Source organism: Schistocerca piceifrons, chromosome 4, assembly GCF_021461385.2.
Source record: "Schistocerca piceifrons isolate TAMUIC-IGC-003096 chromosome 4, iqSchPice1.1, whole genome shotgun sequence".
NCBI lineage: Eukaryota > Metazoa > Arthropoda > Insecta > Orthoptera > Acrididae > Schistocerca > Schistocerca piceifrons.
Genome location: NC_060141.1, coordinates 173,476,777 through 173,502,713, shown reverse-complemented (window position 1 = coordinate 173,502,713; position 25,937 = coordinate 173,476,777). Strand labels below are relative to the sequence as shown.

General features: G+C 41.8%; 1 protein-coding gene across 1 annotated transcript in view; it reads right to left on the bottom strand.

The window, feature by feature from the left end:
* LOC124795700 overlaps positions 1 to 25,148 on the bottom strand; it is a 673,305-nt gene extending 648,157 nt beyond the window's left edge. Inside the window, exon 1 of the mRNA XM_047259781.1 lies at positions 24,975 to 25,148. Coding sequence (XP_047115737.1) covers positions 24,975 to 25,148 — 174 coding nt within the window. The remainder of the gene's footprint in view (positions 1 to 24,974) is intronic.
* Positions 25,149 to 25,937: the final 789 nt, after the last annotated feature.

The window sequence follows — 25,937 nt, the reverse complement described above, 5'->3', positions numbered from 1 at the left end:
GATACATTCAAAGGGTAAAGCCAATGGATGGCCTAGATTCATTTGTACGATAAAGCAGTTTGGCTACGAAGTCTAATGATATACTGTAACGTATCCCATACACTAAAAAACAAAAAGATAAACGTAACTGACTTCAAATGCTAATGTTGCTTTCTTCCAAAGGCTAATTGTTGTGAAGTGGGTACATCAAAGTGACAACGTCTAACAACCCTACCACAACAAAGGTCAAAATTTAATAATGATTGTGGTGTTGCTCACGCTGGTAAATACTGCATTTTCGGGCAACAACCTAGTTATTATGTGGCAGGTGTCATTAGAGCACAGTTAATAAAGTCATTTCATGTAATAATGAATAAACTAGGCACTCATCTTTTCGTGTTTCCCACGCTGGTCTCGTTGTAATATCATGGCTCAATCGTCGAAAATCTAGGTGGTGATGATTCCAAGCTCGGATGCAAAGAGGCCTGGGTTTTATTCTGCGATATTCAAAAGTTTTGTAGATGTGTTTCACAAACCATTCTTGAAGATTAAACCTTTGACAGTTAGCACAATGGTGATGTAAAAAAGTAATCAGCACTCCGAATTTAAGTTACACTTCATTTTAATGCTTTTGTTGCAGTATCACGTAACACACAAAACATCACTTCACAATACAAAACATTCTTGAACACATCTTCCTCACTCTTAAAGTTCACATTTTACAAGCTGACTAGAATATACGTCATTCCAACATGACGTCCAAGACTTGACTTTTTCAAGGTCCGACTCTCTAACAACTAACTAATAATCGCTTACGCGCCCAAAAATCAAGAGTTACAAGTACGTCAAAGATCATAGTGATAAAAGAAAGAATACACATACGAATAATATCATTGCAATATAAACACATCGATGTATCAAAGTACCTCTACATTAATGTTTCACAAATATGTCAACTACTTTACAGAAACACGGTAGCATATTGCTGGTATCGAGAGGTTGAGTTGAGGTGCCGTAATGGTTGCGTAATTCAAGTACCATTACAAACTGCAGGGGCAGAACATGGAAAGATATAGTGCAACCAGTTCAATTCTTACTGCTGGTCTACCGGAATTTTTCCTTACCTGATTTTGTAGTTGTAAGGTTCAGAGTCGTTGGTGACGGCGGACGCTGATAACAAACAGCATAACGCAATAGAGCGTATTATATTCAAAACATCGACGGGCATCTTTGTAGAGTGGAATCCACCTGTTTAGCTGTGTGATGACAAGCTCGAATACTATGAAACGGGGCCGGGCTCTATTCTTGGCCGGGTTGAGGATTTTTCCCGCCCGTTGACTGGGTGTTGTGTTGTCATTATCTCGTCATCACCGATGCGCAAGTCGCCTGAAACACGATTTGCACCCGGCCGCCGCAATTCCCCGAACTGGGCCTCCCTGCTAACAGTGCCACGCGGACATACACAGGATGAGTCACTTACTATTGCCACGTAGAATAACTCCGAAACTATGATAGTAGCTGAAAAGTATGTGGGACAAACACTGCTTGAGGCAGCGGGGGCCATATTATGACGTTGCTTTTTGTTGCTAGGTAGAGTCGCGTAAGAGATATGGAGGTCAACTTCGTTTTTTTTTTGTTGTTTTTTTGTTTTTTGTTTTTAATAATAGGATGCTGTAGTCTGGTACTTATTTTCTGATAGCGACTATCGAGACGAATCCAATACAGAAGGTGTTCTAAGTGATGACCATTGGTATCAATGCAGTGCTGCAATCTTCTTATCGTGAACTGAGTGGTATTCCGTATCACTTCGGCACTTATCGGAGCACTTGCTCTGACAATTTGTAGCGGAACGTCACATAAATTGACATTTGGAGGAAAATTAAAAGAGTTTTTTGTGTGTTAAAAAATAGTGACGTGTGAACTATAAATTATTGAAAGACTGCGTCGGTGTGCGCGATGAATATCAAATATTAAAAAGTGTAGATTATTATCTGTAAAGATCCCAAACAGTTATGCGGTTAACAAATAGCCTATTGTTTATAGTAAGTGTGCAATGTAGATGAAGAAGAACAGATATAACTTTTGGGGTTAGATTTTTTTTGTTCCTACTTGTTTCGTCTAGCGGAAGGCCGCCATTGTATCACAGTCTTATATTTAATGTAAGTATGTCTGTAAGTTATCAGAATAAATGTCCAATTGTTATTAGAAAGTGTTGATTACTGAAGTAGCGAGCAACTTCCATAATAGCCACCATTGATTGTAATTAATAACTCTATTGCAGAACTTAGTGTTGCGGGGAGCTCTCTTTCCCCAGCAGCATCTGGTCGGCCAATACGCTGACAATATTTTTTAGTTAGAAATTCAGTCTGTAATATTAAATGTAAATGCAGGAGACTTCTCCATTTTTATCTTTTAATAGTTTCAAACCTAATAAAGTAAAGACAAATTCCATCCATTAATGTTTGCGCACTTAATGAGTTCAGTATGTTTAAGATTGGCCGCTTAACGGCAGATGAGATTCTCCTCAGTTTTTGCCTTGTAGATGATGAATAGTAAATACAGAAAAATATTCCGTTTAACAAGTATAAAAAATATCTCAGTTTCTTTGTGAAAGTTGGTGTATAAATGACCAGTAGCTCCTGAGAACCAAATTAATCACTGCATTTTGCGTAAAACCACGCATGTATTCTCTCCATAATAGCAGCGCTCACGTGAGTATCTGTTAGAAGACCGTGAGTCGTGCGCTGTGTATAAAATATTATTTCGTGCGTACTTCGGAACAGCCGATGTCCGTACGTATGTTATATCGTATGTTATATTGTGGCATTTCAGAGTCTCATGTTAGCCCACAATATTTAACAGAGTAAATAATATTGCAGTTTTCAGTATTTATATTTTGATTAATCATTACATCTATAGAATTTAAGAAAACTCTCAATTTCGAATACCGCGATAAATTCTCTCTCGTATATCGTGCAAATAGTAAATATTCGCCGAATACGGCGTATCCATCTAACGTGCCATTGACATACAAACACCATTCGACGGTTTCGCAATACGACACTAATAGGAACGGTAAAACTAGTATCGTCGAATCAAGCGAATCTGAATTATGTATCCCTTCGAAGAACAAGTCGATATGCTTCTTATTTACGGAGAATGCCAACGAAATTCAGTGAGAGCTAGGGGCTTATACGCTGAAAGACATCCTCAACGTTCTCACCCTACACATCGTACATTTGAATATGTGTATGATAAACTGAGAACAACTGGATCATTAAAGCACCGGAAACATATCCGGCAAAGGAAAGTTACTAATGAGGAAATGGAAATTGGTACTCTTGCCACTGTGGTTCGAGATCCTTGTGTTAGTTCGCGTCAGACCGCAATGGAATCTGGCAGGAGCCTGAGTAGTGTTGGTCGTGTTCAGCATCGCCATAAATATTATGCTTACCATTTCAGTCTCCACCAAGAATTAACTGGCACAGATTGTATGCGTCGCACTGAATACTGCCGATAGGCTCAACTTCAGATTCATAGGGATGACACATTTATTAATTTGTTTGTATTTACTGACGAGGCTAAATTCACGAACCATGGAAATGCTACTTTGCATAATATGCATTATTGGGCAACTGAAAATCCATGTTGGCTGCGGAAAGTTGCCGCCAAACACCGTAGTCGGTGAATGTATGGTGTGGGATTCTTGAGGAGAGAATTATAGGCCCCTATTTCATCGAAGGTAATATTAATGGTAGTCAAGTAATGTAAATTTTCTCGCTTTGCGGCAAGTGGCGTTCTCAGCACGGGAAGAAGCCCACAGAATTCGAATAGGTCACCGTGACGTTATTCGAACTTTCAGTCACTATCGTGAGACACAAACCAAGGACGTGCCTCGTATTAGCAGGAGGTGGCAGTGTCGTCTGCGAATTTTGTCATTAGATGCCTTTCATTCTGAATTTTAATCGCACTTCTGAACCTTTCTTTAAGTTCTGTCAGTGCTTCTTCGGTATACTGATCGAGTGATGGAGAAGAAGGCCTGCATCCCTAATTGAAGCCCATTTTATTCTGTGTTTAATTAGTGTGATTTCCTGTCGTAAAGGTCACAGTGTGTGGTAACATCTACTAAAACCGAAATTATTACTAGGGTTACCCAAGCAAGTATAATAGGTACTCTGCAGTTCTTAATTTGTAGAAACGAATTAACAGACATTCTGAGCAGTCCTCTTAGTTTGCTAACACTTGATTCTGTCGTTAAGCGTCTAGTACAGTAGTCAGAAGATTGAAATGCATGAAAGATGATTTAGACAAGATGTATTTATGGTGCGAAAATTGGCAGTTGATACCGAACAATAAAACGGCTTATTCCTTTCACACGAGTACTAAAAACAAATACAGTCAACTTTCGGTCTGTATGTTATACAAACTTAAAGCAGCCGACTCGGTCAAATATCTATCGATTCGAGGAACTGTTTATTTCAGGTTGAATTCTAGGACATCACCTTCACACGAGCTGCACTCAGGAAAACTGTTACATTGTGACAAAGTATGAGTTGTGCATCCCAAAGATAGCAACAGTAGATAAATGCAAGAAATACTGCATAGCTTAGCAACCCATTCATCCAGACTGCTGACAAGAATAATATACACAAGAATGGAGAAGATAATTGAGGACCCGTTAGATAACAATCGATTTCCCTGTAAGAAAGTAAACACACCAGGGAGGTTGTTCACACTTGACGGTTAAGAATGAAAGCAAGGCTTAGGAAGAATCAAGAAACTTTCATTGTATTTGTCGACGCAGAAGAAGCGTTCGATAACGGGGTGCAAGATGTTTGAAATTCTGCGTAAAATAGAACTAAACCTATAGGAAAAGAAAGGTACGTACAATATGTAGTTGGCCAAAGAGGGAACATCAGCAATGGAAGACCAAACACGAAGTGCTCCAATAAAAAAGGGTATAAGATTGGGTTGCAGTCTTTAGCCCTAACTGCTCAATCTGTACAAGGAAAAGCTATCCTCAGTGAAATCGAGGAGAATTACAGGACCTGTAGAATGGAATGAACCGTCTGCTGCGGACAGAATAAGGATTGAGGCTGTAGAAAGACTAAGGAAATCGGGTGTATTAGATATGAGATCAGTGGGTTCCAAGGAGCTTATATGGTGCTCTGCGTACGGATAATGCAGTTTAAGGCAACTAGCACTTGGGGTAACTTAAAGGCCGTCGGCATCAGAAAGGCTGTCTCGGAGGTGAAGCACAGTGGACATAACCATGTGAACAAATAACCCAACACAACTCAAGAGCATAGCGAACTCGTCTTATGCATATACAACAATCCAGACGAAATTCAGATCGCAAACGTAACCCTGGCAAGGACAAAACTCTACTATTCAGTGGCCACATAAGGTTTCAGTAACTAGCGAGAGCCTGGCCGCCTTGGCCGGGCTGCGGTATATAGTGGTTGTCTGTCCTTCAGGACATCGGCGTACTGCAGCGAGTAATGAGAACAATGGGGAGGGGCACAACGTCAGTAGTGTGTGGATAAGTTGAGGGTTTGGATGTGTCGGGAGGCGTGCTACGATAGCACGTGCAATGGCGATGGCAACTGTGGCCCGGATGAGTTGATAACCGGAGCATCTACCTATTGAGCAGGAGACCCGCGTTCGTCAGACGGCGCTGTCACCTCACGTGCTCGCCGCGGCGGCTGCCTGGCGCGGGCGTGAGACATGTCGGTACTCGAACTAGTCTCAATCACCGTCGGATACGAGCATGGAATCGATTAACTGAAGGAATTATATTACCCTGGAAGCGAAATAACACATGAGGAACGAAGCGATGAGGACATAAAAAGAAGGCAATCGCAGGCAAAGACGGCAATTCTGGGCCAAACGAGTGACCAGTATTAAAAGTCGGCCTTAATGTGAGAAAGATTTTTCTGAGAATGTATGTTTGGAGCACAGAATACTGTGGTATTGAATCACAGATTGCATGATAATAGGAACAGAAGAGAATTTGAGACGCAGAGGTAGTCAAAGATATTTAAAGCTAGGTGGTCTTCTAAGATAACGAATGAGAAGGTACTCCTCACAACTGACGAAAACAAGAACAGATGTAAAACACGGACAAGAAGAAGGGACAGAATAATAAGATATGTGTTAAGAGATTACAGAATAACTTCCATGGTACTAGAGGGAGTTGTAGAGGGCATAAACTGCAGGGGCGGACGGTGATTGGAAAGCATCCAACTACTAATGAAGGACGTAAGGTGCAAGTGCTACTCTGGGCTGCATCAATCCTGTCAGAAGACTGGTGACTCAAAAAATAAAAATTGAGTAGGAATACCTTTGATGACTTTTTTCTTCTTTTTTGAAAACTCCTCGCTGATTAGTCCTCTTTCAAAATCATATACGATAAGGGAAACGCAATACAGCAGAATCAGTATACGTGTAGTAACTCAGATTAACACAAGTGCTACTAATATTGGTAGGAGTACTACCCATACGTTTGTAATCCAGAGCATATTATCACACTGACCTTTAGTAGTGAGAAAAGTCCTCATTACTGATTCCACATCTCCTAAAATGCGGCAGAGAACTTACAAGCTAAATACGTTTGCTCACCGCACCTCACAGGATACAAGGATTAGCAGGGGTACAAGAATGCCTCCTTTGAAGTCTCGAAGCATGGGAGAATGTCTGCCGGATAGGAGTCACCGTTCTCGTTAGTAAAAGCCACTATCAAGGATCGAATATGTCGAAAACCACGCAGTAGGGTGCATCCAGATTGCCTATAGGACGTCTTTTAGACATGTATTCTTATATGATGCATTATCACGTGGAATAAAATGAAGCATCTTATACATTTTGCGTCGTCTATCACCCGTGGACAACGCAGAAACTTGTGCAGTCATTTGTTTTACCACAGCACCCTGCAGCCGATCCACACCATCTCATCTCACCCGTACTGCGCCAAAGCGGAATCCTCGGAGGACAGCATAGTGCTTCCGAGATCCCCAGGTCGCCTGACCACAATCCTATAGAGAACATCCCAGAAGCCAGCGGGCGAGATGTTCGCGTCTGGGACGTAGCTCTAACAGTCTTGGGAGTTAGAGGCGATAATGGATGGAGATTAACAGCTCATGCTCAACTGAAGAAAAAAACTGAGGATTATTAACTGAGGGTCGGTTTGGCTTCAGAAAAGACTCAGATATCAGTTCGGACGTTGCGCTTGACAATGTCGATAACATCGACGAAAATTCAAGACAGTTTCATCGGATATGTCTTCGCCAGTAAGCTTTTGACGACGTAAAATGGTTAAAAATATTTGCAGATCACAGAAAAATAGATATACGCACAGAGAAGAACGGGTAAATATAAGAATGGGAGACCGAGAGACACATGTTTGGAATAAAAAGGGCTTAATGAAGGAATGTAGTCAACCTCGCCTACTGTTTAACCTGTGCATCGAACAAGTGATGACGGAAATGAAAGGTACTGGAGTCGGGTTAAAATTCAGGTATTCCGCTTCTTGGAAATAAAATACCATATGAAAAATGAAGCAAATGAAGTGCATCTGGAGTACATTGTATTGAGGAAGCGAATAACAAAATGTGGGAATCGAAAAGATACATTTAATACATAAAAATGATAAGTAAATGAACCGATAATACAAGGAACGTAAAGATCATCTGTATTATTAACAAGGAATAGAATATGTGAAAAACTGACTAGGAGGAGACACAAATTGACAGGACTTGGGTAAGGCATCGGGCGATAACTTCCATGGTACCGGGAAGAATAGGCAGATTGTAAAACTGTAGGGAAAAGGAGAGATTGGAATATATCGAACAAATAATCGAAAACTTTTGTTATTATGTGGTTCAAATAGAAGGAAGTCGTGGAAAGATGCAGATGACTGATGATAAAAAAGGAAAGAAAAAACATTATATGAGTATTTCTTGCCGAATAGTAAACGCCACATGCAGTTTTTGAATAATAAGAGTATTGTTGAGGTACTCGGAAGAAGTTAGAAAAGTAACAAAGGGCAATCGGAAGTGAGTAGATAATCCTACCAAAACCTCCCGCTTTTTCCTTTGTTTCCTTAAGTTGATGTGTAAATGTTCCGCAGAAATAATGCAGAGATTCAGAGGAAGTATCCAACGCTACGCTCATAAGATCCATTAACATTTGTGACGCCAGACGACAGAGACTATGAAGATTTTAGTTCTTGGTCGTCTGCTAAACTGGTCCTTGTATCATGCTGAAAATGAACTTCATACTACTGCTAGTAGATATCACTATCTGCGAATAAGGTGTAAAACCGCCTCAGCTGGAAAGGTCGTTTGAACATCTCAGTGCTATACGGGTACTGATGCTTGAAGAATCATGTCCTTGTCTTTCTCTAACTTTCGAACTGACTTAGCCAGCCGGGTGTGTGAGGACCTATAGGTTAAAAACGGTTCCGAAGCAGCATAGGGCATGGTATTTGTGTGTGAATTCCTAAGGGACCAAGCTACTGAGGTCATCGGTCCCTATATTTACACACTACATAAACTAATTTATGCTAAGAACAACACACACGCACTCATGCACGAGAGAGGACTCGAACCTCACCTCCGGCGGGAGGGGCCGCACAATCCGTGACATTGCGCCTAAGACCGCTCGGCCACTTCGCACGGCTATCTTAGTCAGAAGTGAAAGAAGCAACAAGGTACAGAAAAAACAGTCTTGATATCTACGTGCGTCGTCTATGAAAGCCGATTCAGGATATGAAGAACACTAAGAAGAGCCACTGAAAGGAATGGAAAACATATTTAGCAAGGAATATGGCGGAGAAATGGTGAAAGAGGCGACAAATGGTGGAAAGGAGAGTAAAGACTTGCCTCCAATGGTGCCAGACAAACATAATTGAACGTAATGCTCATAGAGTAGGGGATAAAACAAGTAAGAAATCAAAAGCGAATTCTTCAATGAAGTAGCCCTATTGGTATGAAATATCGATATGGAAATGAGAAATTAAATTACAGCTGGAACCCAGCTTTATTAAAGTAATACGGGGAATAACAAAAGTTAGGTGGGTGGATAAATTACGAAACGAATAAATGAGGAGAAAGGACTGGATGGTAACAATCTAATGCAATATTCGGGAATGGTTAACCTTGAGCTTGGAGGAGCTGTGGAGAATATAATGGGGCAGACAGATACCATCGTACGAAAAGAAATTATACAGGCTGGTCAGAAACATTCTGATAATGCAGAACAGATTGTGCTGAGAAATAATTCTATAGAATTCCTCCTACGTATGTCTTACGAAAAGGTCATCATAATAAAATTAAAGAGATTCGAGAGCAACTGAAGTTTACCAGTAATCGATCGTCCGGCGAACTGTAAGTGACTGGAACAGGAAATGCGGGAAGTGACACTGGTACTCAAAATACACTCCAATACACACGGTAGGAGGGCTTAACAATACCACGTAAAGAACATAGTGACATGCGGCTGCCAGCAAAATCACAGATTTTCCGGCTCTACATTAAAGACGTTACTGATCGCGTAGGAAAAAATCTTCAAAGGTGGAATACGACCTTCGTGTACTACCCCTCTTGTAGGTCATGAGAACAGCACTGGAAAAAAAATTTAGCTGTGTAACTGAGTATATGGTTAACATGGGAACAACGGTGAAAGAATTACTAGATAAACTTAAGGACAATTGTAGAAAGGCGGGATATAGATCACCTGTTGTAGAAGGTGCCTGCAGTTAGGAGATCAATTCGATACGATAACACCCTGATCAAGGCTGACAGGAGGCGTTAGAGATTATTAAACGCGGTAATAATTTTAACGGGCAGAAGGAGGGAGTCGTCCATGATGGAGTGATAGAAATAGCAGACGACAGCAACCGACAGCCATGAGTATGGAAAACATGTAAGTAACGCTTCCGAGCAGGAACGCGCGGAACCGGGATATTACCTGAGCGAGTAGCGATCGAGAATCATTATAGTAACTACGGTACCTCTTAAGGACGTGCTCCGCAGATGGGGAGTAATCGGTGTAAAAGTAAAAGATGATACTCCCGAAAATAACCAAGAGATCAAAGTAAGTCAGCAGATCCCAACATAACAGCCTGGATTATTTTAATGAGAGTTACGTTTCCGGCAATGAAAGTTTACGTTTCACTGTTTTCTGGTCATTACAGCAAGTTTCCAGCACCAAAAATCGCTTCATTGTTCTACGAGGGCTATCCACAAAGTACATTACGTTTTCGTTTGTGTCCGTTAGGGGCGGGGCTAGCGCGGCCATCTTGGTGTCATGCCATTCCGCCGCTCAGTCGGCATCCTGCCGTGCTAGTGAGAGGTTCGTGCTGTACTCCGTTGAGTTACTATGACACTTTGAAATGTCAGCGTTAATTGAAAATGCCGTGAAGTGTGAGGTGCGGGCTGTAACAAGGTTTCTGACTGCAAAAAACTCTACACCGATAGAAATCTATCGGCATCTTTGTGAAGTGCATGGGGACAACATAATCACTGAAAGTGGAGTGCGTCAATAGGTCATAAAATTTAAAAATGGCCGAACTAACGTTCACGACGAAGAGCGAAGTGGAAGACCCAGCATAGTGACTGCCGAACTTATCGAAAAAGTCGATGCCGCGTTCCTTGAAAACCATAATTTCACAATAACGGAACTCTCTATGAGTTTTCCACAAATTTCACGAAGTTTGTTGCACGAAATCATTACCGAAGAGCTTGGTTACCACAAGATTTGTGCAACATGGATACCAAAAATCTTGACAGAGATTCACAAAAATCAGCGAATGGCTGCAGCGTTAACGTTTATGGACGCTTACGAGAAAGATGGCGACTCATTACTCGATCGCATCGTTACTGATGACGAAACATGGGTTAAGCATGTGAACTGCGAGGCAAAATTGCAGTCAGTGCAGTGGGGGCACACAAATTCCCCCCAAATACCCAAGAAATGCATGCAGACAATGTCAGCAAGGAAGGTGATGGCGACTGCCTTTTGGGACAGATAAGGTGTGATTTTTGTGGATCTCCTGGAAAGAAACTACAATAAACTCTCACAGGTATTGCCAAACTCTGCACAACCTCAGAAGAGCAATACAAAACAAGCGCAGGGGAAAGTTGGACTCAAAGGTCTTGCTGTTTCACGACAACACCCGGGCCCACACGGCAAATGCCACTCGTGAAGTTCTCGAATCTTTTAAGTGGGAGTTGTTTCCTCATCCGCCGTACAGTCCCGACCGGCACCGAGCGACTTCCACTTATTCCCAGCAATGAAGAAGTGGTTGGCTATGTAGCGTTTTGATGACGACGCACAGCTTCAAGAAGAGGTAACCACGTGATTGAAGGCGCAGGCGGCCGAATTTTACGACGAAGGAATTCCAAGCTCGTCCATCGCTACGATAAGTGTCTTTATTTAAATGGAAACTATGTAGACTAGTAGTATTTAAGTGTGGCTTTCATCTGTATATAATTAAAAAAATTTCCAATACTTTATTTATTTTTAATTCCAAAACGTTATGTACTTTGTGGATAGCCCTCGTATTACCTTCACGCTGTTGCTAACCTGCGTTGAATAATGTAAATAGTGAGGTAAGTGGTGCTGAATGTTACTACGTAAAGGGGACTACTGTTAACACTGAGGTAGTGGTTCTGACTGAATATGTATGCCCCAGGATCCAGCCCAGACTGCACTGGGACTGGCCGAGCCGCGGGGAGCAATTACCTGCGGTGGCCTGGTGGTGACGGGAGGGGCGCTTTGCAGTGGCTAGTGGCCGGCTACTGCATGCTACCATCTGCTACCTGCTACCTGCCCGCTATCAGCAGCACCGCTGCCACGAGCAGCCGTCTGTTACCGCGCAGAGCGCCGGGCCGCCCACTGTGCAGAGCCCGTGCCTGCTACTGGCCACCGGACGCGCACCGTTGCCTACCTCGCAGGGGGTACGCCGTAGCCGAACGCAGCTACTGTTTACAGACGGGGAGAATGCAGGCGATAAATCTTCAATGCCAGCACTGTCTCAGGCTCTGTAATACATACAGTTTTGAAATAAATGGAATCAGCCGACAAACATCTCGAAATACAAGCATTTAATCTATACAGAAACAAAGATACAATTGCGAAAATGTCTATGATTGACAGCGACTGATTCGATTATCATTTCTAAATACAAATTATTGTAACCACTTACACATATTATTCTTCACAGTATGCATTCGGAGGATTACATCATCAGGTGGATTTATGCCAGTTAATAAGCTATGGATGACTTGTGTGTTCGACATTTCGGCAACCTGTGGTACTGTCTTTCGGTGGTCACTCATGGAATCTCGAAGAGTATTTACATCACATGCACTTTCTATAATCTATTTCCAACTGATTAATAATAACCTATGTTCGTTGGCAAATAAAATATCCTGCAAATAGATATTTTTGTAAGTCATCAGTCGCTCTACTGATTTTGAGACTATCGTACCTAATGCTGACCTCTCCCGACGTCTACAGGGTGCTCAGAGAAAATCTGAAAAGGTTGAAAAGGCGTTGCAGGGTGGGCCGTGTTGAGAAATAGTAATGAAGGGAAGAATTCGATACATCGCACTGTTTTCAAATTATTTTTCACTGAAGTTACCCAGTCAGGTAGTTGTAAGCACATGTTAAAGAAGTTTCACGCTCTAAAATGCGGAATTGAGCAGACATCTGTGCGTCCGTAAGTTACCAGTTACCATACGCCTTTTTCGGAAGTGATTCTTGTAAGCAAGGTAAGTTATAGATACGTCTTTTCGGTTTGAAGAAACCGAGTGATTAACACGTTTGGCGACACTGCCTCTGGAAGCAGCTTGAATCTGCTCGCACGACTATGTGATTGGACAACTTCTAAGCTAAATAACTCAGAAACGGGGCAACATAGCCTATCACTATTCCGGTTTATCGTATCGTGACATTGCCGCTAGCGTTGGTCGAGATCCAATGACTGTTAGCAGAATATGGAATCGGTGGGTTCGGGAGGGTAATACGGAACGCCGTGGTGGATCCCAGCGGCCTCGTATCACTAGCAGTCGAGATGACAGGCATTTTATCCGCATGGCTGTAACGGATCGTGCAGCCACGTCTCCATCCCTGAGTCTACAGATAGGGACATTTGCAAGACAACAACCATCTGCTCGAACAGTTCGAAGATGTTTGCAGCAGCGTGGACTATGAGCTCGGAGGCCATGGCTGTGGTCACCCTTGACGCTGCATTACAGACAGGATCGCCTGCGATGGTGTACTTAACGACGAAACTGGGTGAACGAATGGCAAAACGTCATTTTTTGGGATGAATCCAGGTTCTGTTTACAGCATCATGATGGTCGCATCCGTGTTTGGCGACATCATACAATAAATGATCTTACTATCTATGTATTCGCAGCACGTTTCATTTTTATGTTGAAGGTTAATTGTCACTACCTGCACAAAGCGTCGATTGTCTGCAGGTCTTCAAGCATTTCTAGCTTCGCGATTTCAGTGTATGCAACAGCATCAACCGCGAGAAACCTCGTGCATATTCAAACCTTATATAGGAAGTCATTTACATATATTGTGAAACATAATAGTCCTGTAACACTCCGCTGAGGCGGGCCTGAAGTTACTTTTACCCCTGAAGTCGTCTCTCCGTTCGTAATGTCATTCTGTATTCGGGTTGCTAGAAATTCTTCAATCCAATCACACAGTTGCTTTGATGTTCCGTATGCTCGTGCTTAGTTCACTAGGCGGTTATGCAGAACTCTATCGAATGCCTTCCACCAGTGGAGGAAGACGGAATCTACCTGGGTTCTGCTTTATGAGTCTCGTGGACGAACAGACAGAGCTGGGTTTCAAACGATCGTAGTTTTCAGAACCTATGTTGGCTGGCTGAATACGCATTCTCCAGCATCACATTAGCCATATCTCTCTACTCTGCACAGAATAGCTTCATTGAAAAATACACCTCGCTATATCCGTTAGCGTTTTTACGATATTGAGCTCTGATTTTGAATTTTGATTTGACGCCTTGTGTAGGTAACAGTCTATGGGGGTGGTATTGCAGTACACCGTCTGGCCCAACCTATTGCATTCGTTCTTCAGCAAATTCAGAAATTGTAATCAGCCATCTTCCTTCTCCTCTGTAGTTATCATTGAGTTCTTCATGAATACGACTTTCTTGCTCTTTGACATGTCTCCACAACACAAACGTTTGTCAACGTAAAGAAGACAATTGTCGCTTTTAGTTTATAGTTTCAAGTACCTGCTCTTAGAACCTTCAATTGAAAAAATTCGCTAACACTGAGATTAAGGGGCTACCTAGGAACAGGCAATCAATTTATTCGTATAACTGATAGTTCCCTTTAACGTAGATGGTCTTGAGACAACAACCGACATCGGGTAATTGCGCTCGAATAGTTGAGCAAGCACGTAACGTCACGCCTCTGCGTTGGACCACGCGAAGACGAGTTCTCCTCAGTCAGTACACATCTCGGGTGTGGATTGGACTTTTGAAGCCGTAACCCCCGTTCAAGTGTGTTCTTCGTAGAGGACGTGAAATGATGTGTCTCTACAAGGAGGGAATCGTCGTTACGGTCATAAAAATTTATATATAGTTGAAACTGAAATCTTGTAGGAGGCAGGCAACCATGGTTATATTATAATGTAGTGGTGTACAGGACGAATACGTCGCTTCAAAAAAAGACATACACCCCGTGAAAAATGACTTTATTAGTAAAATTTCTCGCTTGACGTGTTTCGGGTTTATTTCCGTCATTAGCTATCACAAAAGTAAGATGAGAACCAATTTGTACGTAGAATATGAAAAAAATGTAATGGGAATTAATGAAGTACAACATGCAACACACGTATACTTACCCAAGAGCACAGAGGATCACAGGATGCGAGATTTATGGATGTAAATGTAATATACTCGTAAGTTTACATACTATTAGCTATCGGACGGAGGCACATGGGGAAGGAAGACAAGGTTGGCCCCCCCAGAGGGCAGGGGCGTAATATATGACGTTCCGTGTACAAAAATGTCGTACTGTTTTAGAAAGGTTGTAGACTGTATAAAAGTATTCGAAGAACTGGATTTTCTATTTCCCCTTTCTCCTACTTCCCCATTCTCCCTCATCAGTCTCATACCTCCCTATATCTTACCTGCTCGCTATGACCTCCTATTACCTTCACCTCTCACAATAAATTGTTTTGTTAAACTGTGTCATTACAGAGAATTACCCTTTGTCTTTTTTATTCTTCACCAGACGCGTTGACCATGAGGACATAATTTAATTATTGTTACTAAAAACATGTGACCTGCTCGTGTAGTACCTTCACCTGGAAGCGTATAAATTCTTTTTCTTTCATTTGTTGCTGACTTTTGTGAATAAATTACCTTGTAAAGATTACAGATACCAGTCAACAATGAACCACGGTAGTCTTTGTAATACTTGACGCCATTCATTTTTCTATATACTATGTATTTGTACGCCACCTGCATCTTTTCTTTATGGAACTTAGGATTTTTTCATGATTTTTAAGTATGGTATGTAAACTTTGTCATCCAAGAAAACAGTTTGATACTTTTTCGTACGAAACGTCACATATTACGACCATGGTGCCACGATGTAACCCTGCCCTCTGGTCTCCAATCTTGTTGCTCTGACCCCCCCCCCCCCCCTCCCGTCTCCTTATAACAGATAGTAGTTCGTCAGCTTCTGTTACATATACGTATAGTAACATTCGTATACTTTGACCCTCTATGTACATGGATAGGCTTTCATGTATTGCACTTTGTACTTTGTTAGTGATAGCTATATTTTTTTTCTTATTGTATGTACAAATCTGTTCTCATCTTACCTTTTAGATGTCTGATGATGGAAACAAATCCGAAACGCCTTAAGTGAGCAATATGAGAAGTAAAGTCAATTTTTGCCGGCTGTATGATTTTTTTTTATGCGATCTATTCAGTTCCGGTACAGTACCACATTACAACATAAGAATTGCTAGCAATGAAAAAAGAGATCGAGTATGCACTGACGGCCAAAGCAAGACTGGAATGGGCAATAAAGGTCATTTTATCCTCTAGTGCTATGGGTGTGGACATGATCATTATTCTCGAACTTTAACACGAATATCAATGGCGTATGTATGTGTGACGATGCAGCTAAAATGCCAAACTCCTTGAAGACGTAATTATATGTCCCTCACGGGTGAACACTACATATTATTCTTACTGCTCGATTTTGGATAATCAATAACTTCTTCATAAGTGATGAGTAACCCCAGAGAATTCCGTATTCAGTGGAGATAAGCAAAAAACACAGTGGTCCAGAAAAATGTAGACACTCTTTGATAGACAATATTAGTGATACAAAATGGACAGGACGCCTCGATGGTTTCTTGTAGGTCCGTTCAGTGTAGGTGGCTTCTGTTGATAAACTTCATTTTTGAAGATTCCCCATAGGCAGAAGTCAAGAAGTGTAAGTAGTAGTGAGGCGGAGCGCCTCTTCTTGTAGGTCAAAATCTTCCATTCCAAACACCCCTTGGATGGCAGGTAAAATTCGATCTTTGCAGCATCTGAAGATACACTTCACGAGTTACGGTACCTTCAAAGAAGAATGGGCCAAACAAACCGCACAATGACAGACCACACCACACATTAACACGCTGTAGGTTAACATGTTTGTTCACATGAACGTGAGAATTTTCAGGAGCCCGGTACAAGCAGTTTTGGTGGTTTAGAGTTCCGTTCAGTTTTAATTGCGTCTCGTCAGACCAGATAACCATCCTTCCAAACCGTTCATCTTTCCTACTTTCCAGTCTTCAGAATTCGTCATACGCTTGATCGGATTACCCCGATTTCACCCGCAGCCTGCGTCACCGATTCTTGAGGTGACCCATTAAAATGTTGCAACACAGTAGCGCTGGAAGCTGGATTCGTTCATGTTTTTGGTCGGCCAGACCTCTCCTTATCCACATCCTGAACAGTACCGTCGGCTTCAAGTTTATCCACAATACGATAAATACCGGAACAGAAGAGAATCGAACTATTTGAGATGTGGTGCTACAGACGAATGTCGTAAATTTGGAGGAGTTATAAGGTAAGGAATGAGGAGGTTCTGCGCAGAATCGGAGAGGAAACGAATATGTGGAAAACACTGACAAGAAGAAGGGACAGGATAATAGGACATCTGTTAAGACATCAGGGAATGACTTCCACGGTAATAGAGGGAGGTATAGAGGGTAAAAACTCTAGAGGAAGTGATAGATTGAATACATCCAGCAAATAATTGAGGACGTAACTTGCAAGTGCTACTCTGAAATGAAGAGTTTGACACAGGAGAATAATTCGTAACGCGCGAAATCATACCAGTCAGAAGACTGATGACTTATGCCGTTGCTGGTGTACCTCCATCATGTTTTCGTACTTCCAGTACCACTTCAATACCGCCTTGCGTTGCTCAAACGACAATCTTACTTCATTCATTACTACACTGTCATCTGCTATAAAATGCTCCGAAATATCTGTTGAGAAAACAATAGACTACACTACCGCGCAAAATTACAACGGTATGTCATTTTATTCCAAAGATATCAACTATCAAAGAGGTCTACATTTTTGTGGATCTGTCTGTATATCAGGAGATTCAATCGTTTGTTTCCAATATTAGCAGTAATACCAAGAGCGAAGCCCGCATCTCGTGGTCGTGCGGTAGCGTTCTCGCTTCCCACGCCCGGGTTCCCGCGTTCGATTCCCGGCGGGGTCAGGGATTTTCTCTGCCTCGTGATGGCTGGGTGTTGTGTGCTGTCCTTAGGATAGTTAGGTTTAATTAGTTCTAAGTTCTAGGCGACTGATGACCTCAGCAGTTGAGTCGCATAGTGCTCAGAGCCATTTGAGCCATTTGAACCAAGAGCGAAAGTATCAGAAATTAATTTTCTGAGAATGTCAGTACTATGCATCTTCCATTTCAAATATTCAGCAGTATGGACACCAAAAACTTTACTCACTCCTGCTCATATGCTAATCTGAGAACCAATTAATAATAATTATTTGAAAATCATCATTTACAGTCTCTTATGTTACTTTATCTCTACTGGAATTTTTATAGCACTAGTGCAAAAGGTAACAATTCTGCTTGCTGAAAGTTAAGTGGAAGGCCATTCACATATGTAAGGAATGAGGATTGAATCATGACTCGCAAATCCATGACCCACTGTCCCTTCCGAGTCACGAACATATTCAATGAAAATTACTGATACTATTAGGTGGGATTATCAAGTTCAGTTCCTCATTCACAGCAGCTTAATACGCAGCAAGAAAAATTTTTGATCAGTTGCCCAAAAACATAAAATGTCTGAGAGGTAGCAAAGAGCAAAGCATGTTTTAAATCTAACGTAAAATTCTTTTTCCTGCACAACTCCTTCTATTGCATGAACGAATTCCCATTTCAAAAACTGGTAGCCGGTAGTAGAGAAAATAAGGAAGAATTTCCTTTTAACTACACTTGTATGAGTTGGAGTAAAAAAGTATTGTTTAATGTTAACAGTAATTATTATGCATATATTGTAAACTGACTCATTCACATCATTTGGACAGAATCGTTCAAATGATGTATAGAAGACGTAACTAATCATGGGACTGATACGCGTTTCCGGATAATGAAGCATAGGGAAGTGCCAAAGTCATTCGCTAATAGTAATTTGAGATCAACAAATACAACTGAAGGGTAAGTTGTAGTGTTTATGTGGTCGGAGATTGATGGGAGCTGCTTTCACGGAGCACATAATTTGCTTACACGTGTCCATAATATGTTCAAAAGAAAAAGATTGGATGTGTTAAGGGGGCGCAGCATCACGTTCACATCCGTGAATTCTTATCTCAAACTTTTCCGGCAGAGTCACTGAGCGATGATGATATTATCTACATTTACTTTCTCCGAGAATTTCACGGCAGAGGGTACCTCTCATAGCGTGAAATATTATGGTTTCTTCCCGAAACAGGCAGAAACAAGGCTACGTGGAGACCTTTGATTCATGCAGTAACCACGACGATGCAAAGAAGTTATTACGGTTATATGATCATATGTTCAATTTGATGTACAAGACTTCGAGAATGAGCTTCGAAAGTGGAAGGAAGGAAAAGCATGGAATTCGTAAGAATTACTAAACAAGTTTGACTGTTGAGAAATAATTCGGAGACTTATATAACAAAACGTGAAAAATGACAGTTGCAATGACGAAAAGAAGAACTGAGTGGTTTGGGTTACCAAAGACATACCTAGACAAATGGTTGAAGTTCAAAGACTGCTCTGAAGGTACAAAATATAGGGGATAAAAATTTTAAAACCGGAAAACCTTGAACTGAGCTGTAGCAGTAAGCACGTCTGTCGAACAGCACCTCATCTGCTGATAACATATTGCTGATTGCAATAGTTCCTCCAGGCGAAATTATCCCGTAAAGACAAGATTACGCAGCACGCTAGTCTCATCAGCGCATTATAGTATCTCGTGGTACTCGATCTGGAAAACACATTTCACGGTAGTATTCCTCGGATCGCAGATGGTCTTGGTGTGCGCTCTTTCATACCCTCACCTCCATGCACATGTGTTCTGCACACCACAGGTGACCAGTAACTGCCCTCACTATGACGTGCAGTAGATGGCACGCAACGTGTTACGTCATCAATAGGTTCGGGATGCTGTCAGCAGGATATTTTACGCCATTAATACACACGCCCCCCACTCCTCACCATTTATTTAACTCTAATTGTGACCTGTGAAGCATTTATTACACAGTGATGTTTCATAGGACGGTGTGCTGGGCTCGCAAATCCTTATACGGATCTTAAGTAACACGCAAGCTTAAATGACATTGACACAGGCTGGAAAGGTTGATTGTAACGACACGCCTTTGATTATTTTTACTGCTTAAAAATGGCTAATTGGCCAAGGCTGTCGCTAAACAAAAAACGATATTCTGCATCCGAATCGGATCAACATGATTAGGCAGACACGGAAACCGATTACACAAGTTCGTAAACCATCGCCCGCGCTGAGATTTCTTTGAACTTTCAACGCAATATTCATAGTAATTCAGTTGCTTCTCAAACTTCCTGGCAGATTAAAACTGTGTGCCGGACCGAGACTCGAACTCGGGACCTTTGCCTTTTGCGGGCAAGTGCTCTACCGACTGTGCTACCCAAGCACGACTCACGCCCCGTCCTCACAGCTTTAATTCCGCCAGTACCAGAATTAAAGCTGTGAGGACGGGGCGTGAGTCGTGCTTGGGTAGCTCAGTCGGTAGAGCACTTGCCCGCGAAAGGCAAAGGTCCCGAGTTCGAGTCTCGGTCCGGCACGCAGTTTTAATCTGCCAGGAAGTTTCATATCAGCGCACACTCCGCTGTAGAGTGAAAATTTCATTCCAGTTGCTTCTCGATTTGTGACCAAAAAACTTTTAAAGTTAATTTCTTTGCACTTGAGCAGAGCTTGTCCTCACGGTGTTTTCTTTTAGGTTTTTGTTCTTCTATTATCACTTATTGAGCTGGGAAAGGTTTGTTTATACTGTCTAGTGTTGTTGTTGTTAGTGTTCTTCTTGTTATTATTGCTGTTGGCGTTTCTGTCTGAAGACTGATTTGATGTCGGCCACGTCACTCAGTCCTGAGCAAGCCTCTTCATCTTTGCAAAATTACTGCAATCTACTTCCCAACCCAAATATTATTGCCCTTACCTTCCTGTGGCCGTTATTGGAAATGCGTGGTGACCTTACATTAAAAAAAAGCCACATTCATTTTTTCGACTGTTGTGTATGCTGTGGAAGTATTAATGGATCCACGAGCAACTTGTCCGTTGATTAAAGCGGTAGAGCCTACACTGGTGGGGTTCAAGCGCACAGATAAACGCACGAGCTGATCGAAGCACCCTCATTCCCAGATGCAGTAATAATATTTTGGTCGAATAATATATCAATTGGAACCCATTTATTGTAGACAAGCCCTGTTCCCCTCCAACAATTTCCATCCCCTATACTTCTCCCCATTACTGGAGTCACTATTCTTTGATGACTCACGACGTGTCCTAGCCACCTAATACCCCATTTAGTGAAGATATGCCACGAACGTCTGTTCTCCACGAACCGATCCAATGCCTCTTCGTTGTAAGGTTACCAAACTAATCATCATAATTGCGCTGTACGACCATATGTCGAAAGCCACTATTCTCTTTATGTCTACAGTGTTTATAGTCAACTTCAAAGCTACCACCTAAGTAAGTACTTTCAGAAAATATTTAAATTTACTTATAGTGTTAATTTAATTTATGAAAAAATGAATGAGCTTTTACGTTTTAAACTTTTTGTTTAGAAAAAAATCAAATTTTGTAGTTAATTATCTCAATTTTTACCACAGTTTTTAATAGGTTTGGGAAATTCTGGAGTTTCATACACCTGTAAGTATGGTTTCTATGCTGTGCAAAATTCATCAATGAATCTCTCTTACTTGTGAAGAAAAATATACCTATAGCAACAAATGCAGCCAATAGGAAGCGAAAAAATGATGAAATTTCACATATAAAACAATTTATTTTGTTATGTTTTTGAACTTCCATTGCTATGAGTGTGAATCCCGAATCCTTCCTGGTCATGGTGACAAAGTTTTATGAATTTATTTGTAAAAGTATAGACAGTGGAAATTAAAATGTCCTGTGGTGCCTCTCCTGCTCCAAGTCGGCCCGTTTGACGTCCTACCGCCCTTAAAAAGTTTCTTTTTTCTAGAATGTTTTTCTTGCTAGCGTCAATCTTTCTTCCATATCAGTTTGTTTTGCTCCTCAAATATAAAAACTCATCTAAGACTTTCAGCGTCTCTTTATCTGCTCCAATTCTCTCTGCATCGTCTGACTTAAATGTTTAATACACTTCATTACCTTTTGTTTACTTTTGTTGGTGTTCACCTTATTGACCCATTTAAGTAATATCCAGTCCATTCAATTCTTCGTCCAAGCCCATTGCTATCTTTGACAGAATTACAATCTCGTCGGCAAACTGCAAAGTTTTCTGGTCTTAAATTCTGTTTTCAAGTGCCTCTTTGATTTCCTTTGCAGTTTTCTCAGTGTTCGATGTGAATAACATGAGGAATAATAGCCCTGTATCGCTTACTTCTCAATTACAGTCTTCCTTTCATGTCCTATACTGGGTTCTGCAGAAGTTTTGATAGCGATAACCGTTATAACTTCAACATCGCAAACAAAATATTTCAGTCAAACTCTTCTAAATCTACAAATTCTAGGAAGGTAGGCCTTTTTTCAATATATCTTCTAAGATGAGTGGTAGTGTCTACACTGTCGCGATACAGCAATGGATAAAATCGCTTTATAATTTCCCAAATTTATCGCAAAGGGTATTAATGCAATACTTTCATCAGAACTGTACTACGCCGTCAGCGAGTAATAAAGTTTATAGTAATATTTATGATTTAGAGGTGCCCTATTAAAGGTTGAAATACTGTGAACCAAGCTCTATAAGAACGATCTACCTCTCAAGAAAAGGCACATTGAGTGTTTAGATTAATGGCGTGCTTCCAGAAAACCCCAGTGGAACTAGGTAACTTCAGCTAGGTAGTCCGAAGATAAGTATGTGGTTCCTAATATTCTGTAAAGATTTGCCCGTTTATCTTCGACCTGAAATCAGTAACTGTAGATGTTTACCTGGACTTTTGGGTGGAATGAGCGGCATTAAAACGACACAGACTTCCACCAACCATGATTTTCCAGCAAGTTTGTGCCAGTTACACTGGAGACTGCTTGTACATAAATTCTTAGATGAAAAATTTCCCTAAGGAGGGACTGACAGGGCCGACCCACTTCACTGGCCACCTAGATTACTATACATCAATTCCCTCGATTTCTAAGAGGTTATTTAAAAATGTATTGTGTATTGAACAAAAGTACGGGACATCGTTGGCCTCAGAGGATGAGGATCTGACACAGTAAACATGGCAACAATTCGAGTAGCGTCTTAAGGCCCTTTGTGCAACTCACAGTGCCATTTCAGAGGTAAATTGATTGGGACAAATACATTCGAAAATATTGAAGTCCCATTTTTCACTTAATTTCACATATTTGAATTCTGATTAACTTGTATTATAAAATTTTGAATTCTTGGAAGGACTTTATGGACACCACGAGTTTCTCCAGAACCCAAACTGGCCTTCGCTGGGATATCTTCCTACCACTTCTTCCAATCTTCCATAAATAATTAGTCTCAGGATTTTACAAATCTGACATGCAGAAGAGATGATTTGGTAATACACCCGTCAATACTTATCTTCTTTGGAATTGTTACAGAGTCCTAAAATTAAATGAGCGCTGAAAAATCTGCAGTTGTGATACCAGAAATATTCAAGCATAGGATTTCTTGCTAGAGATGAACCTTTATTTCTGTTTGTTTGGCTCATTAATTTCAGAAGCATTATAGACAGAAAATTGGAGGTAATGGACTCGTACCACTACTGAAATAAGCCCTTCATATGGTGTACAATTTGCGAGAAGCCTTCCATCGGACCCATCCCTTCCATACTCCAGACTTTAAGTTATCGTCACATTTCATATCACTTGTTGTTATTATGTGTAAAGACCCTGCAAAGTGCTCAAGGTGTTCACCACTAACCTTCTAATGAGATACCATGAGGTTCCATTCCCTTTATTACATGCATTACCTTGCCTTTACCCACATATAAACGTACCTGCGATTGATGCTGTCATTCTTATCTGTCTGTACGCCCAGCAGGAAGCCTATTAGTAACAGGCATGTAGAACAATATGAAATGTCAGTGCTTTGCTTTGAGGAAGTGTTCATTTACGCCTTCTGTAAAACCAAAAATTTCTTTGCCTCGTGATGACTGGGTGTTGTGTGATGTCCTTAGGTTAGCTAGGATTAAGTAGTTCTAAGTCTAGGGGACTGATGACCATGGATGTTAAGTCCCATAGTGCTCAGAGCCATTTTAAAAACCAAAAAATAATGATAATAAAAACAATAATAATAAAATGGCAAGTTTCTTGTATTTTCGCTGTGACACTATAGACCAGACGAAGTATGGACGTGACGTGATGATGATGATGATGAAGTCCCATACTCCGCGATGGAGCGTAGGGGAACGATGCGAGAGACCCGCACCGCCGTACTAGGCAAGGTCCTAGTGGAGGTGGTATGCCATTGCCTTTCTCCGACCGTAATGGGGATTAATGTCGTATGGTTTGTTAAGCGTCCGTCCAACTCCAACGGCTTTATGAATGGGAAAGAAGTTGTTTGTGAATTGATGATTTGGAGGAAGTTCAAGGTATTGTAGGATTCAAATGGCTCTACATATTAGGTGGTTTATTAAATTTGCCTGACAAGCCCTACAAACTACACAAAAGATCGAAACAGCGACATGGGACTGGAAACAGGCACACTGTCACTGTTCGTAGTCTTCCCTGGTTCCGCTATATCTAACTTCTTCACCCGCAGCTTAATGCTTTTGTGATGGCTTCATTAGATTTGTATCGCTAATTAAACATGCAAAATATAACCGTAGTTTTTCAAAAAGATCACTGAATTTTTAGTATTTGAAAATGCGGAATACGGACATGGCAGATTTCCTTTACTCGAGCGTCCATAGGACCTAGACATCATTGTACATGACGGTCTGAAAATTAAACGTCGTAGCACTTTCGTTGGTAAACCTGTCACAAATTTTTATATAGCGAACAGGAAATTTTGTGTTGCTTTTGCTGTCCTGTTTTCCACAGCTAAATGAAAGTTAGCGAAGCGCTCCAATGCGGTCCGATGAAGCGAGACAGAGAGGGAGGGAAGTAGAGAGAGAGAGAGAGAGAGAGAGAGAGAGAGAGGGAGAGGGGGAAGTGCAGATATTGGAGGCAGCAGCGCAGCCCGCTGCCCGCTGGCCTGTTTGTCGCGGGCGCCCCTGGGGTGTTGGGCGCACAGTGATGGCGGCGGTTTTTGCACGGGCAGCCGTCTCCCAGGCCGGCCATCGGCGGCCGCATCGATCAGCCCGCCCGTCCGGCTGTTTGCCCACGATGTGTATCTCATCTCTGCAGCGCGACAAATGTCCCAGCGGCGCTGGTGGGCCAGGACATGACACTCCACGACGGGCCATGGCGACGCAGCGCGGTCGGCGCTCCTCCAGCCACACCACGTCCACAGCCTAGGAGTGGCGGTTGTCGCTGGAACCACCGGTTTTCGGTTACACCGGGTTCACTTCACAACAGTTTAATCTGACTACGGAAACCGTTCAAAATAACCAGTACTTGAAATAATACACTACTGGCCATTAAAATTGCTGTACCACGAAGATGACGTGCTACAGACGCCAAATTTAACAGACAGGACGAAGATGCTGTGATACGCAAATGATTAGCTTTTCAGAGCATTCACGCAAGGTAGGCGCCGGTGACGACACCTACAACGTGCTGACGTGAGGAAAGTTTCCAACCGATTTCTCATACACAAACAGCAGTTGACCGGCATTGCCTGGTGAAACGTTGTTGTGATGCCTCGTGTAAGGACAATAAATGCGTAACATCACGTATCCGACTTCGATAAATGTCGGATTGTAGCCTATCGCGATTCCGGTTTATCGAATGCGCGACATTGCTGCTCGCGTTAGTCGAGATCCAATGACTGTTAGCAGAATATGGAATCGGTGGGTTCAGGAGGGTAATACGGAACTTCATGCTGGATCCCAACGGCCTCGTATCACTAGCAGTCGAGTTGACAGGCATCTTATCCGCATGGCTCTAACGGATCGTGCAGCCATGTCTCGATCCCTGAGTCGACAGATGGGGACGTTTGCAAGACAACAACCATCTGCACGAACAGTTCGACGACGTTTGCAGCAGCATGGACTATCAGCTCGGAGACCATGGCTGCGGTTACCCTTGACGCT